This window comes from Scylla paramamosain, chromosome 33, assembly GCF_035594125.1.
Source record: "Scylla paramamosain isolate STU-SP2022 chromosome 33, ASM3559412v1, whole genome shotgun sequence".
In the NCBI taxonomy this organism is placed as follows: Eukaryota; Metazoa; Arthropoda; class Malacostraca; order Decapoda; family Portunidae; genus Scylla; species Scylla paramamosain.
The window spans coordinates 7837368-7852367 of NC_087183.1; the positions used below are offsets into that span (position 1 = coordinate 7837368).

The 15000-nt window shown below is 47.5% G+C and overlaps 1 protein-coding gene across 4 annotated transcripts in view; it reads right to left on the reverse strand.

The window, feature by feature from the left end:
- LOC135089587 (uncharacterized) overlaps positions 1-15000 on the reverse strand; it is a 136616-nt gene that overhangs the window by 48328 nt on the left and 73288 nt on the right. Inside the window, exon 1 of one of the 4 annotated variants that reach the window (XM_063985362.1) lies at positions 14334-15000. This exon is cut by the window's right edge and continues 208 nt beyond it. The exons of the other annotated variants lie outside the window; for them this stretch is intronic. Within the exon in view, the coding sequence (XP_063841432.1) occupies positions 14334-14571 (238 nt within the window). The 5' untranslated portion in view covers positions 14572-15000. The remainder of the gene's footprint in view (positions 1-14333) is intronic. 4 annotated transcript variants of the gene reach the window in all.

Consider the following 15000-nt stretch of genomic DNA (forward strand, 5'->3'; position numbering starts at 1 on the left):
TTTCAACATCTCCAGGACACCTTTGTGCCGCTGTGCGCAGGCCTCCGCCGCCCACTCCCACCCCGCTGGATGCCGCGGCCAGGCACAATGGCAGGGCAGGGGCCCTATACCACACCCTGCCGGAAGGGGCGTCGGCAGGGACCACGATGGGAATGCTCTAGCCCGTGCCAGGCCTACTGAACACCCTGCTAGCACTGCCTTGCCAGTATGTGGGCCATAGCCACCCCCACTACCACCACCACCACCACGATGACCACTGCTACAACCATCACCACTACCACCATCGTCACACCACCACACAAATACTCCATCCACCACCAACATAGACCAGCACCAAAGCACCACCACAGAGCACAAGGCGTCGTGCCACAACGCCACACACGCAGTAAGTTCTGGGAGGCAATACTATTAAGTCCTGAAAGTAACTTTTGGGGTGGTCACATCACCGTCTTGACGACCCCCTCCCCTCCTCCCTCCTCCCTCTCCCCTCCCACACATGTCCATCACGGAACAAGAACCTCTCGCTCTCTCCACTATTGGTCTATCTTGGTTTATTTCTATTTCTTTTCTTCTCTCTTAAAACAACACAGCCATTTGAGCACGCGGCGAATTTATGTGCCCCTTGAATAATCCAATAGAGGCAGCGGTGCACTGCATGAGAGAGAGAGAGAGAGAGAGAGAGAGAGAGAGAGAGAGAGAGAGAGAGAGAGAGAGAGAGAGAGAGAGAGAGAGAGAGAGAGAGAGAGAGAGAGAGAGAGAAAATCTCATTATTAAAACAGTAATAGTCAAGTCTTAAATCCAGATGTGATCACTGAAGCTTACACACACACACACACACACACACACACACACACACACACACACGTGCGCTGGCGCGGGCACCCCAATCACGTACACAGCCTCGAGCGAAGGGGAAAATAGCGTTAATCCCCAATCGAGGTCCCTCACTTCAAATTTCCTCCTCCTCCTCTTCCTCCCCATCCTGTCTCCTCCTCCTCTTTCTCCCCATCCTGTCTCCTCCTCCTCTTCCTCCCCATCCTGTCTCCTCCTCCTCTTCTTCCCCATCCTGCCTCCTCTTCCTCTCCATCCTGTCTCCTCCTCCTCTTCCTACCCATCCTGTCTTCTTTTCCTCTTCCTCCTAATCATGTCTCCTCCTTCTCTTCCTCCCCATCCTGTCTCTTCCTTCTCTTCCTCCTCATCCCGTCTCCTCCTCTTCTTCCTCTTTTCCGTGTCTTCTACAGGTGATGACGACACTGCCTAACCTCCTCCTCCTCCTCTTCCTCCTCCCCCTCCTCCTCTTCCTTCTCAGACCACACATGCAGAACTGTTGCGTGATGGAGAGAGAGAGAGAGAGAGAGAGAGAGAGAGAGAGAGAGAGAGAGAGAGAGAGAGAGAGAGAGAGAGAGAGAGAGAGAGAGAGAGAGAGAGAAGCAGGCTGCGTGGCCCCCAGAGCTTACTTTCTCCTGCGTGATGGTAGGGTGTGCGTCCCGGCCTGCCTTGGCATTTGACACCGCACCACCGCACACACCACCACACACCGCACACCACCACAAGCCACTACGAGACACCGCTACCACACACCACTACCGCAATAACACTACACAAGCACCCCACACCATCCGCTACGAGCTACCACTACCACACACCACCACACTGCCATCTGATCACCGCACACCACCACTACCACCACCACCACATACAGCTACCACACCATCACACAACCGCACACATCAACACACTGACGCCACACCCCACTGCACACCACTATCAGGCCTCACATATGTCATGACAATTACCACACACCATCACACGAGTACCACACACCACCATCACCACCACCACCACCACCACACTGTCACCACCATTACTACTTGTTCTATATTCACAGGCTAAAACCAAAAGCAAACCAACACACACACACACACACACACACACACACACACACACACACACACACACATTTCCACTCTTTACTTGCAGATCAAAAGCGTTGGAGTGGCAACCGACTGTAGGCCAGTAAATAAGAGAGAGAGAGAGAGAGAGAGAGAGAGAGAGAGAGAGAGAGAGAGAGAGAGAGAGAGAGAGAGAGAGAGAGAGAGAGAGAGAGAGAGAGAGAGAGAGAGAGAATCGCTTTCCTCACATTCGTTACTGCTGAGAGAGAGAGAGAGAGAGAGAGAGAGAGAGAGAGAGAGAGAGAGAGAGAGAGAGAGAGAGAGAGAGAGAGAGAGAGAGAGAGAGAGAGAGAGAGAGAATCGCTTTCCTCACATTCGTTACTGCTGAGAGAGAGAGAGAGAGAGAGAGAGAGAGAGAGAGAGAGAGAGAGAGAGAGAGAGAGAGAGTACGGGCTGTCTGGGGTCAACCAACACAGGAAGGACCGCCTCTGACATTTGGGCGATAATTTATGCATCGCGGCGTCAATCGATTTCCAAAATTAAACTCGAGTCAAGAGGAGACAGAGACAGTCTCAAGTGTCGCGGCGCCGCGCGGGGGAAAAGAACAGGGAGAAAAAGGAGACACACACACACACACACACACACACACACACACACACACACACACACACACACACACACACACACACACACACACAGAGAGAGAGAGAGAGAGAGAGAGAGAGAGAGAGAGAGAGAGAGAGAGAGAGAGAGAGAGAGAGAGAGAGAGAGAGAGAGAGAGAGAGAGAGAGAGAGAGATAAAAAAGAGAAAAGGCAAGGAACAGGTATTTTCACGCATAAACGATCGTGCCAACACGCACGCACGCACACAAGCACACACACACACACACACACACACACACACACACACACACACACACACACACACACACACACACACACACGAGAGAGAGAGAGAGAGAGAGAGAGAGAGAGAGAGAGAGAGAGAGAGAGAGAGAGAGAGAGAGAGAGAGAGAGAGAGAGAGAGAGAGAGAGAGAGAGAAAACCAAACACCGTTTTATAGCGGAGGAAGTTACATGACAAAAACAAAGCAATAAAAAATAACAAAATAAACTGCAAAGAGGAAAAAACGATAAATAAATATATAAATAAATAAAACAAGTACAAAGCAAGGGGAGAAGACTGCTTAGTCAGCGATTCACTGGCATAATAATCAGGCGCGTGGCGTGGCGGCAACCCGCTGGTGGTGGCGGCGACCTGCTGGTGGTGGCGGCGGCGCGGAGGGGGCGTGGCGCTGTGGTTCCGGGATCGCCAGTTCGATTCCCACCACAAAACTCTTTATCCCCCTGATGGCTGGGGTGGTGGATCCCCTGGTGGAGGATGGGTGGATGGGGGTGCTGCATCGCCTGGAAGATGGAGCAGTGGACTGGGTGGTAGGTAGGGCGTTCCACCATGCCATCCTCCACTCGATTCATCCCATCGTCCACCAAGTTCACCATCCAGTCCACTTCCTCCACCAGATCCACCATCCCATCCACCCAATCCTTTTTCCCATCCCGGCGGAGTACGGGACGGTGGAGTAGTGGATTAGGCGGAGGGTGGTGGACGTGTGGAGGCGGGGTGGTGCATCGCCTCGCCGCCCCTCACGCCATATCGCGGCGGAGGGACATAAACAGCACAGAACACGAGGGTGGCGCCGCTTGAAGACCCTGGCTAGCTTTGAACGAGGTGACCTGCTCCTGAATCAATCCACGATACACACACCTGCACTCTACTGTTATCAGGGAGGCTAGGAGAGCAGGGTGGCGGGGAGGGAGGGAGAGAAGGAGGGTAAGGGAGGAGGGATACAAGCTGGGACATAGCAAAGGAAAGGAGGAAGAGAAAAGGGAGAAACAAGACAAGAGTAAGACAGTAAGAAAGGTTGGGGTGTATCTAGGTAAGGAGGGAGGAAGGGAAAGGATAAAAGCAAGGGTTAGTAAAGGAGAAGAGGAAGAGAAGGGGAAATAAGAGGGAAGGTAAAACTAAGACAAGGAGAGAGAGATGAAGAAAGACAGGGAGAAGAGGGAAAATATGGATTAATAAAAGGATGGAAACGTAAAGGAAAAGGAAAAAGAAGGGCGGAGAGGAAAAGAAAAAGTACGAAATGACACTAAAGACGAAAAGGAGGTAGAGACGGAGAAGAGAAGGAAAATAAATGTGGAAATATATGAGAGGGAGAAAAACATGAACGAGGGAGAAATAAAAAGGAAGGAAGGAAGGAAAAGTGACATTGGTAATTATTCTACTACTATTACAGATAAAAATCACAATAATACACAAGGATATATTCTCTCTCTCTCTCTCTCTCTCTCTCTCTCTCTCTCTCTCTCTCTCTCTCTCTCTCTCTCTCTCTCTCTCTCCTTCGTACACTAGCACAAGAGACGACCCATACTGCATACAAAGAGGCTGCCGGGCAAGACAACAGCTTCCTCACTTCTGTTACTTCCATGGCCACTAAGAATAACACACAAACTGATACTAATACAGCAATCTCAATGAATTTATCGATGTTTTCTTGAGTATATTTTTCGTTTTCGTGAAGCAAATCATGGAGGAGGAGGAGGAGGAGGAGGAGGAGGAGGAGGAGGAGGAGGAGGAGGAGGAGGAGGAGGAGGAGGAGGAGGAGGAGGAGGAGGACTGAAAAACATCCTTATAACTCAGAAAAGAAAAAAAAAATGTACAACACAAATGAACGAAGTGTGACACGGAAAACAACAGCAACAACAACAAAAACAAGTTACTACTACTACTACTACTACTACTACTACTACTACTACTACTACTACTACTACTATCACTATTACTACTACTACTACTACCAGAGCAACAGCACGAGTGAAAGAGAACAGAAGAAAAAATAAAAGACAGGAAAGAAGAAACACACACACACACACACACACACACACACACACACACACACACACACACACACACACACACACACACACACACACACATAATCACCACCATCATCACTACCAACACCACATACCACATCAATATCCAGCCCAGACCAGCAACCACTCACCCCACCACACACCACAACCACCACCACCACCACCATCACACAATACAAGTGAGGTCCCCGCAGTCTTTCCTCACCCCAGCCAGTCCGTCCCTCCTCTCCCCGGGCGTCTCCTCCAGCCCTTCTCTCCGCCCCGGGCTAGAGTCATGCCCTATGGCCTCCGCGACACAGTTTTTGCTGCTTGAAGTTCGTAAAGTCGGAGGAGGAGTAGGTGGAGGTGGTGGTGGTGGTAGTGCACAAAGGAATATAAAGGACGAACAAGCACTACATGTTTGGGTCCCTACAAGGCTGATTTGTGGTCTGAGTTTAAGCTGTAAGACAGATAGTAGAGGTGGTGGTGGTGGTGGTGGTGGTGGTGGTGGTAGAGGAGGAGGAGGATGAGTGAAAACAGCAGTAGGTAGAATAAATAATGGCAGTATGATAATGCGAAGAAGAGATGAAAAGAAGAACAAAAAGATAAACAAAAGGAAGAGGAGACGGAAGAGGAGGAGGAGGAGAAGAAAGGAAAGGAGGAGGATAATGATGACGGAGGGAATGAGAACGAGAACGAGAACCCACAATTCCACTACCACACTACCACACTACCACCACCACCACCACCACCACGGTCACAAAAACTCGAAGGAGATTTCAATGTTAGGCGACCAAATATAACCTAACCAGCAGCAGCACTGGTGGTGGTGGTGGTGGTGGTGGCGGTAGAGGTAGAGGCGGTGGTGGTGGTGGTGGTGACTCCAAGGAACCGTCGCTTGCCAAACTATGCACTGACTAGAAATCTTCTCGCCTCGTCATTACTTCCTCCCCACACTTCCCCGGGCCATCCCCACACCCCCACCACACCTGTGCACGTCCCCGCGACCCTATGACACCTGCACACTCCACCATCGCCCAACACAGCCCACGTCGTGACCCCGCCCCACAGACCCCTGCCCCTCGGACCCCCCCTCACCCATACATCACTCAACCTTGTAAACTCAGAACGTTATGGGTCTTCTTAGTCTTCTTTTCTCCCTCCTCTCCCTTATTTTCTTCCTCTCATGCACCCTTACTCCCCCTTCACCTCTCACAGCCTTGCGACACCTCTCCCTCACCCCACCTGCTCCCCAGCAATCACCAACACAACACAGCATTACTCTGTGCAACACCTATGGAATTAAAGGGAAGGTGAATGAAGCGAGGAAAAATTGTAGTGATGGAGGAGAAGGAAAGCTGGAGGAAGGATGGAGGAAGGGAGGAAATGGGAAGAGGAAAGAAAACAAAGCAGGAACAGGAGGGAGGGAGGGAGGGAAGCAGGGAGGGATCCTTAACATCAGCGTGAGAAAGCCTGGAGGGTGGGTCGGTCACTCAAGCCTTACCTACACAACCTTTCTTGTCTCCTCAGTCTCTCCTCTTCATCCTCCGCCATGCAGCAAGTTATCACCATAATTGCTGCCACATTCCGTCCATGCAAATAATAATATAATGGCGATTTCTCTCTCTCTCTCTCTCTCTCTCTCTCTCTCTCTCTCTCTCTCTCTCTCTCTCTCTCTCTCTCTCTCTCTCTCTCTCTCTCTGAAGGACGGCGCCTTAACTTCCTCACAACACACTTACAGGATACTGGTAATTAAAACAACACCATTACTAATGATCACAAAGATAATTATTACATCAATACAATAGGCCTATCACCGCCACCACTACTACTACTACTACTACTACTACTACTGCTACTGCACTTTCACCTCCATTATCCACGACAAATATACTAACCAAGGCAATACCAGCAGTGGGAACAAAGCAAAAGAAACAGGAAAGACTGCAAATGGGAAAAAGGAAAAGAAGCATGAGAAGAAGAAACAAAAATAAACATGATGAGCAAGAAATTTCTTCCGGTGGTGACGTGCCGACCTCTGAGCAAACAACAACAAAAACAACAACGGGAATATTATCAACAAAAACATGAATAATAATAGCAATACTAACAACAGCAACAGCAACAACAACAACAATGACAAAAACAACAACAATAATAATAATAACGGAAAAAATCTTTCTATTATGCAAAAATAAACAAAAATCCCACATCACTTCATCACCACAAGGACGTTTACACACACACACACACACACACACACACACACACACACACACACACACACAAGACGGCGGCATTTCTAGGTGTCCCGAACGACATACATTACAAGGGCGGCGCGACAAAGCGCTCTCTCTCTCTCTCTCTCTCTCTCTCTCTCTCTCTCTCTCTCTCTCTCTCTCTCTCTCTCTCTCTCAGCATTTCTTTTATTCTCATGAAAAGGACTACCACTCGTCTATTATTATTGTTATGCACTGCTCGTGTGTGTGTGTGTGTATGTGTGTGTGTGTGTGTGTGTGTGTGTGTGTGTGTGTGTGTGTGTGTGTGTGTGTGTGTGTGTGTGTGTGTGTGTGTGTGTGTGTGTCGTATGTGAGTCTGTGCACGCTCAAAAAACTCGTGTGAACTTGTATTGCTTTTAGTCGTATGAGGTCTACAGGCTTCCCCGTGTGTGTGTGTGTGTGTGTGTGTGTGTGTGTGTGTGTGTGTGTGTGTGTGTGTGTGTGTGTGTGTGTGTGTGTGTGTGTGTGTGTGTGCTTCCGAGTGCATATTGTTTCTGGAATTACAATAAGTGTACGCTTTTCCGGGTGTGTGTACGCTACATTGTTTGTGTGTGTGTGTGTGTGTGTGTGTGTGTATGTGTGTGTGTGTGTGTGTGTGTGTGTGTGTGTGTGTGTGTGTGTGTGTGTATCGAAGGCCACCCTTCACCCGGCCATGTTTACAGGACAGACCAATAATTCCTACCTGTCTCAAAGTTTGTTTACCTGTGTGTGATGTCTCGCGGGGGACATCGATCTACCTGACTCCCCCCCTCCCACTCACCTGTCTCCCCCGCGCCATTCCCCTCTCCTGTCTTTCTCCCCCTCCTACCTCCTCTCCTCCCCCTACGTGTCCACTTCTTCCCCAGCCTATCTATATCCCCCTTCCTCTCCCCCCTTTATCCACCAACCAGTCCACTCTTTCCCCCTCATACTCGTCCTCCCCTTCCCTTCATCTACCTATCCCTCTTCCTCCATCTTTACATCCCAACCCTCTCATTCCTTCCCCTCTTCACTCACCACCCCACCCTCCTCCTCCTCCCCTTACCTCTCTCCCCCATCCATGCCCCCCTTAGCCATTCATCACCTGAGTCTTCCCCTTTCCAGTGGTCACTAATCACCCCTTCCTCCCTCTCCTTCAATGCCTATGCCTCTGTTTCTCCCTCCCATTCTTCCTCGCTTCCTTCTCTTCCTTTACTCACCCCCCTCCTCCTCCCACAGCCATTAACAAGCCGTCTATCACGAACATGACAAAAAATAAGTAAATAATAGGTAAAAAAAATAAAAAGATCCGCTTCTTAGTTTCATTTGGACAGGAAAATTGAATAGGGATAAAAAGATGAGCGATGGTTTAAGGTTGAGGTATTAAGGGAGATTAATTAATTTGGCCGTGACTGTGTGTGTGTGTGTGTGTGTGTGTGTGTGTGTGTGTGTGTGTGTGTGTGTGTGTGTGTGTGTGTGTGTGTGTGTGTGTGTGTGTGTGTAGTGTGGAGGCTGTTAGTGTTGCCTTCCAGCACACCAGATGTTAAGTGGAGGCGACTCTCTCTCTCTCTCTCTCTCTCTCTCTCTCTCTCTCTCTCTCTCTCTCTCTCTCTCTCTCTCTCTCTCGTATACACATTTATTTTCTTTTATTGCTATTCTATTCGACGTTCGTGCGTGTTTATTATTGAAAGGATGGGAAGAATTGCTGGGAATCACCTATTTCTCTCTCTCTCTCTCTCTCTCTCTCTCTCTCTCTCTCTCTCTCTCTCTCTCTCTCTCTCTCTCTCTCTCACACACACACACACACACACATACACACACACCATTTTTCCTTCCTTTCTCGCCACACACACCTCACCCCATCACCCCGTCCACGCACACCTGGACACTGGCAGCTCCCTCCCCCACCCTCACCTCACCCCCACCCCACCCCCTCACCCCGCCAAGCTACATTACCGTCCTGACATCAATAATGAAACGAGGGTCATTGGAATGCTCTCTCTCTCTCTCTCTCTCTCTCTCTCTCTCTCTCTCTCTCTCTCTCTCTCTCTCTCTCTCTCTCTCTCTCTCCCTCTCTCCACCTGTGCAGTTTAACATGTACTTAACGCGAGCTAGGTGTATCACGAGCGCCAATTAACGATTAGGGAGTAAAATATATAATAAAAAGAAGCTCTGAAGGCATTTTTCATGGCTTTTAACTCCACCCTCAGGTTCCACCACCGCCTGCATGTTGCGGCTCACTCGTGCTAACAGTTCTCGAGTCACAGCGGTTAGCTTTCCAATAATAAAAATAGAAATAAAAGAGTAAGAATATAAAAGGAACATGAATAAGTAATGGAGGCATGTTTTGTATCAAGTCACAGCGAGAGAGAGAGAGAGAGAGAGAGAGAGAGAGAGAGAGAGAGAGAGAGAGAGAGAGAGAGAGAGAGAGAGAGAGAGAGAGAGAGAGAGAGGCAGTACCCTCTAACATAGTACAATACCCACGTTCTGGCCGCCCTGCCCATCTATATAGGCTTCCTTTGGTAGGCCTTGACCAGACCTCAGCAAACCCACCAGGTGCTCCCCACATGGCGCACCTTCCCCCTCCACCCCCTACCCCCAACAACACTCATTCCCCGTGTCCACCTTCCCACCCTCTCCCTCCCTCCGTCCCTCCCTCCACCCACCGCGGACACTCGAGACTCAGCCCTCCTAAGTTACGCTGGTATGTGAGAGACCAACGCACTCCTTGCCCTGTAGTCTTAAATTTTATGTTCTTATCGGGAGGAATGTAAGATTTCTTGATGGAATTAAGTGTAACTAGAAAGAGACAGAAAGGGAGGAAGAATAGAAGCAACAGAAGAAATATAGCTCGATTGAATCCAAAGGCCACGAAAAGACTAGTCGTGATTACATTGGTATTTTTTTCTAATGATGGTATAGAAAACTTGCTAGACTACTATTATAATCATAAAAAAAAAACACTTCAAACTAACTCTCTCCCCTTAAAAACCTCCATTACAGCCTGTTTGTTATGTGTACGCGAGGTGAGACGTCGAAATTGAAGAAAATACTATCTTTTTCTTTTTTTTCTTCTTCTTTTTTACTCTCTAACATGCACACACTTTCTCTGTCAGTAGTATTGCCGCTAGTGGTATGAAAGTATAGCCTGGTGCAGACACTTCGCTAGCTGCCTGACTGGTGGCCTGCCTACACACGCCAGCCAGTCATTCAGAGGTGCTATGTTGTACACCTCAAAAAGCCACAACTTGCTTCGTGATATACTGACGAGAAAGAGAGAGAGAGAGAGAGAGAGAGAGAGAGAGAGAGAGAGAGAGAGAGAGAGAGAGAGAGAGAGAGAGAGAGAGAGAGAGAGAGAGAGAGAGAGATACTCAATTCGAAGGCCGGCTGACTGACTGATCTGTTGATTTATGCTTAATCACACGTTGCCTTGAAATTAGGTAATGTTTGTGAGATTAAACATCGTAGGTGGAAAAGGAAGACGAGGACGAAGAGAAACAGGAACAGGAAGACAAAGGGGGGCAGAATACAACGGCGAGGAGGAGGAGGGAGAGAGACGGAGTGAATTTCCTTGCTTAACATAAATAATTCCCATAACCTTGGTTCTGATTAGTCATCCTATACACACACACACACATTCCAACATCCTACACTCCCACACCCACAGCCCGCCACACTCCCATACAGATTACACACCCCTTCCTTATCCGCTCCCAGCAAGCGTGGAAGGGATTTCCTGTTACCTCGTCTGTGTTGGGGTGGGCTCGCTGCTACAATGGAATATACGGGACTTGATAAAAATTTCTTCCATCTCTTATAAGCTACTCGAGAGAGGCAAGGATCGGGAAAATAGCTACGATTCCTTGTGCATGTAACCTTTGTAACAGCTGTGAATTGTGATTTTGTGTAACTTTTATCGCTTAATTACAATGCAAATCAAAACCTCTTTATCGACTAAGGGTGTAAAGGAAAATGCTATTCACACAGTCTATAACCATGAGAATATTCTATATAAAAATAAAGTAAAAGTAATTTCAAGTAATCGATAACAGGAGTCTCTCTCTCTCTCTCTCTCTCTCTCTCTCTCTCTCTCTCTCTCTCAGCAAAAATTGACTGAAGTGAGACAGCTAACCATAAAAAAGAGTTGCAACTCACACACACACACACACACACACACACACACCCAAGCCCTATGCAAGTGGCCGGCCTCATCACCACCCGTCGTAACACCATCATGTCCGCCCTACACCCTCCTCAAGACCCGGATGACGGACATAAACTTCAAAGCAAACTCGTCCCCGCCAAGCCAAACATCCTCCTGGCCCCGTGCTGTCGCGCTACGGACCTTACGGAACTCCTGGCGGGGACCTTCGATTGTCAAGGTCATTTTCGTGTTAACGCATGTGTCGATACCTAACGAATGATGTTATCCTCAAAGTGACGGCGTGATTATACTGTTACCGGCACACAGTCGATATCATTATCATGCCTAATACCTATAATTACTACGATGAGGCTCGGCTTATGGGAGTTTTGAAATATTTTAGTTTTCGTTACACGTTGGCTGCTGTTACTACTACTACTACTACTACTACTATCCAACCACCACTATGGCTTAATAATAATAATAATAATAATAATAATAATAATAATAATAATAATAATAATAATAATAATAATTTAACTTAATTCTCCAATGCTTTCTACACCAGTCCTCAAAAAAAGCCCGCGGAGAGAGAAAGAGAGAGAAAAAAAATTGTCCAATCAAATCAACCTTGAATTACAGCACAAAACTGGTAGCGGGAGTGAAGAGGAAAACACGGGAGAAATGTCCTGGAAAACGGCAGGGTCTGTTGGGCCAGGAATGCCACCCCGCCTTTATACGCTGGCAACCTTCACTATCTATCGTGTTACACCAATCTGCGGGGCGCTTTTGCAACGTTCTACCTGATCCCCGGCTTGAGAAACATGAAGTAATCGATAACAGTGTATCCTGGTGGTATTAAACACGCCAGACATGCGTGCCGCTAAAGAAAGTGCTCGTGAAAATCCATGGGGAAGTGTTTGGGTCTGGGCATTAAGTGAGGGGGACGCCACACCACTCCGCCACACACTCACTTTACGCCTACGACTGCTGACGACCCACACACTCACTGACCTACACACCTACGCCAAGAAGCAAGGAATCATAATTATAACTTCCCCCAAATAAAGCCGCAGAGATAATTATTCGCCTTTCACATTTATTGTACAGTTTCTATTTCTCTCTTTCTCTCTCTCTCTTTCTTCATCCAAGGTGCGCGAGGTCTCATTCCACAAAAGATGGCAACACTGCGGCAGCCCGGTGGACGGAAACAAGAGGAACAACAGACCGGGTGATGCTGAATACTTCCACACCCGATTTTTTCTTCTACCGTGTTCTCCCTTACTGCTGCTCCCAAATCTTTCCTGGCTCAAGCCCGCATCACGGCAGACCCTCGGGAGCAGCGACAACGGGTTGGAACAATGCAGCCTTGGAGGACGATGGAAATGGTGAGGAGGAAGTTAAGAGAGCAGCGGCGTCTAACGGGGAAATTATCGTCAGAGGGTGGAACATTCACACTGATACCCCTCCTCTCCTCTCCTCTCCTGCCGCTCCTCCCTCGTTGAACATTTATATCGATTTTTGCTCACTTCTGTGCTCGGCATTTGAGAAAAGAACGAGGTATCCCCCGCCACTTCACCCAAAAAACTCGATAATACCTATATAATAATAATAATAATAATAATAATAATAATAATAATAATACAAAAAAATGACGAAGACCTGAGAGCAGATCCATAAGTAACAGTTTCAATCTCTCAGGCACAATAAACCAAATTTCGGTTACAATCATGAATACTAAGAATGGTCGAAGCCACGGTGGTGAAATATTACGTTTTTGCAGTGGTATGTGCACGGCTCGGGTGAGGAAAGTAGGTAAGGTAAGACGTATGTATCTTATGAAATCAACGATGTCGTGAGAAAATTTTTGCAATCTTGATACCTAATTCTGCTCCCGACTCCTGAGATATTCAAAAGTTCAATCAGGAGGATGCAGGCTACATTTCATCACCTTGTAATATACTACCCACACAGCCTAACTCGATACAACGCAACTAATAACACAACACGCATAAAGTTACGCACAATGCAACACAAAACATTCTAAAGTAACTCATACATCTTTCATAATTCTTACCTAACGTTAAATTTCGTCACTACCAACGCTGTGGAAGTACGTAAACGATCATAACAATCGATCACACACACGAGAGAGAGAGAGAGAAAAAAAAAGTACTACTATCGATCATCCTGTAGGTACAGTTCGGTGTTCCTTTACTTAATTTACAAAATATTAGTGGTAATAATTTAGACTTGATTAGGTCTGGTGTCGATGTGCACATATTAACATAATATAAAAGGCTTACAAAGTGTTTTCTCTCTCTCTCTCTCTCTCTCTCTCTCTCTCTCTCTCTCTCAGACTTTTATAACCCAAAATATCTCAGTGGAATGTATTACAAGCTTAGCTAACTCACAAGCAGCACTGTTTCACAAGCCTTGCCACTGCCACCGGTACTGAAGCCTAAAAATCTCCATTAGTACTTCAAGCCTGCAAAGTTCTAGGAGTAATATTCAAACCTTCAAAACTACTACTGATAATCGTTTACACTGCAAATTACAGGTGTTAATGCGTTTGCTAACCCTGCAATGCATTCCACGGACGCACATTAGAGGAAAAGTTACGTTATCATTCAAGAAAAAATATAAAAAAATAACACTCCACTAACGGTTATTCCAGTCACAAATTTATAACCTAAGCATGAAATGTGAAAATTTGATGTTATAAAACACGTACTTGTAACTGTGTAGCAAAACCTTAACAAACCTTGTAAATAAATAACATTATCACAATATGCACGATGCCGTAATATCACGGTGGGAGAAATGGCTCATCTGATAACACTGTGGTTTTCTGGATGTAATTACAACTTCAACTTCTGTTTCGTTAATTGTAAATTCCTCCACGGTTCTGAGAAATGCCACACATCCACCAGGAAGGGAGCCGGCATGCGAACCATCTTAACAATGATGATGATGATAATGATACCAATAATAATAATAATAATAATAATAATAATAATATAATACAAGAATCCCGTTTTATCTTATATTTCTAGAAAAATCTAAGAACTTATTTTTCTAATGATTTCCTATAGCCTTACCCAGCTTTCTTAATTAAGGTAGAGGTATACATAGACAAAGTTACCTTGAGAGTACTGGGCGACACACAGACAGGTGGGGCCGCCGGACCGCGGGTGGGAACAGACGTGGGTCATGATCCTGAAGAGATGTTCAGATTCCTCCATCAGCCGCTGAGTTTGATTCCACACCTCCTCCACAGTGCTGGTGGTGGTGGTGGTGGTGGACACGGGGGCCTCCTCACGCGGCCCTCCATGGTGGTGTGGGCGGCACGAAGTCACGCCGGCACCCGCCTCACTACACATTCTGATCCAACCCTCTCGGAGCACTGGGAACCGAAGGCCGCTAATCAGGATTCATAGTCGTCGGTCAGAGGGACGCACAAGGAATCACACGGTCCGGGGGTCGCAAGCACATTTTCCAGGGCGTGAGCGGTGGTTTTCTGCCCCTTTCCAGCGGGGAGGCACCAGGTGGTGGTAAGGGGGGAGGGGCGGCGGTTTTAACACTGCGAACCAAAACGCACAGAAAAGCGCCTTTTCCGGCAGACTTTCACAACTTCCAAATTCGCTCCGAGCACTTGGAAGTTACATATCGGTGCACAGGGCAGCACACTGCGTTTCATATTCGTGTAACATGCCAATAATTTCACCCACAGGCCTCGAAAATGTGACTTAAAAGCGGTGTAGGAGGGAGGGATGGAGGAGCCGCGCGCAGAACCTCGCTCCGCCACTACT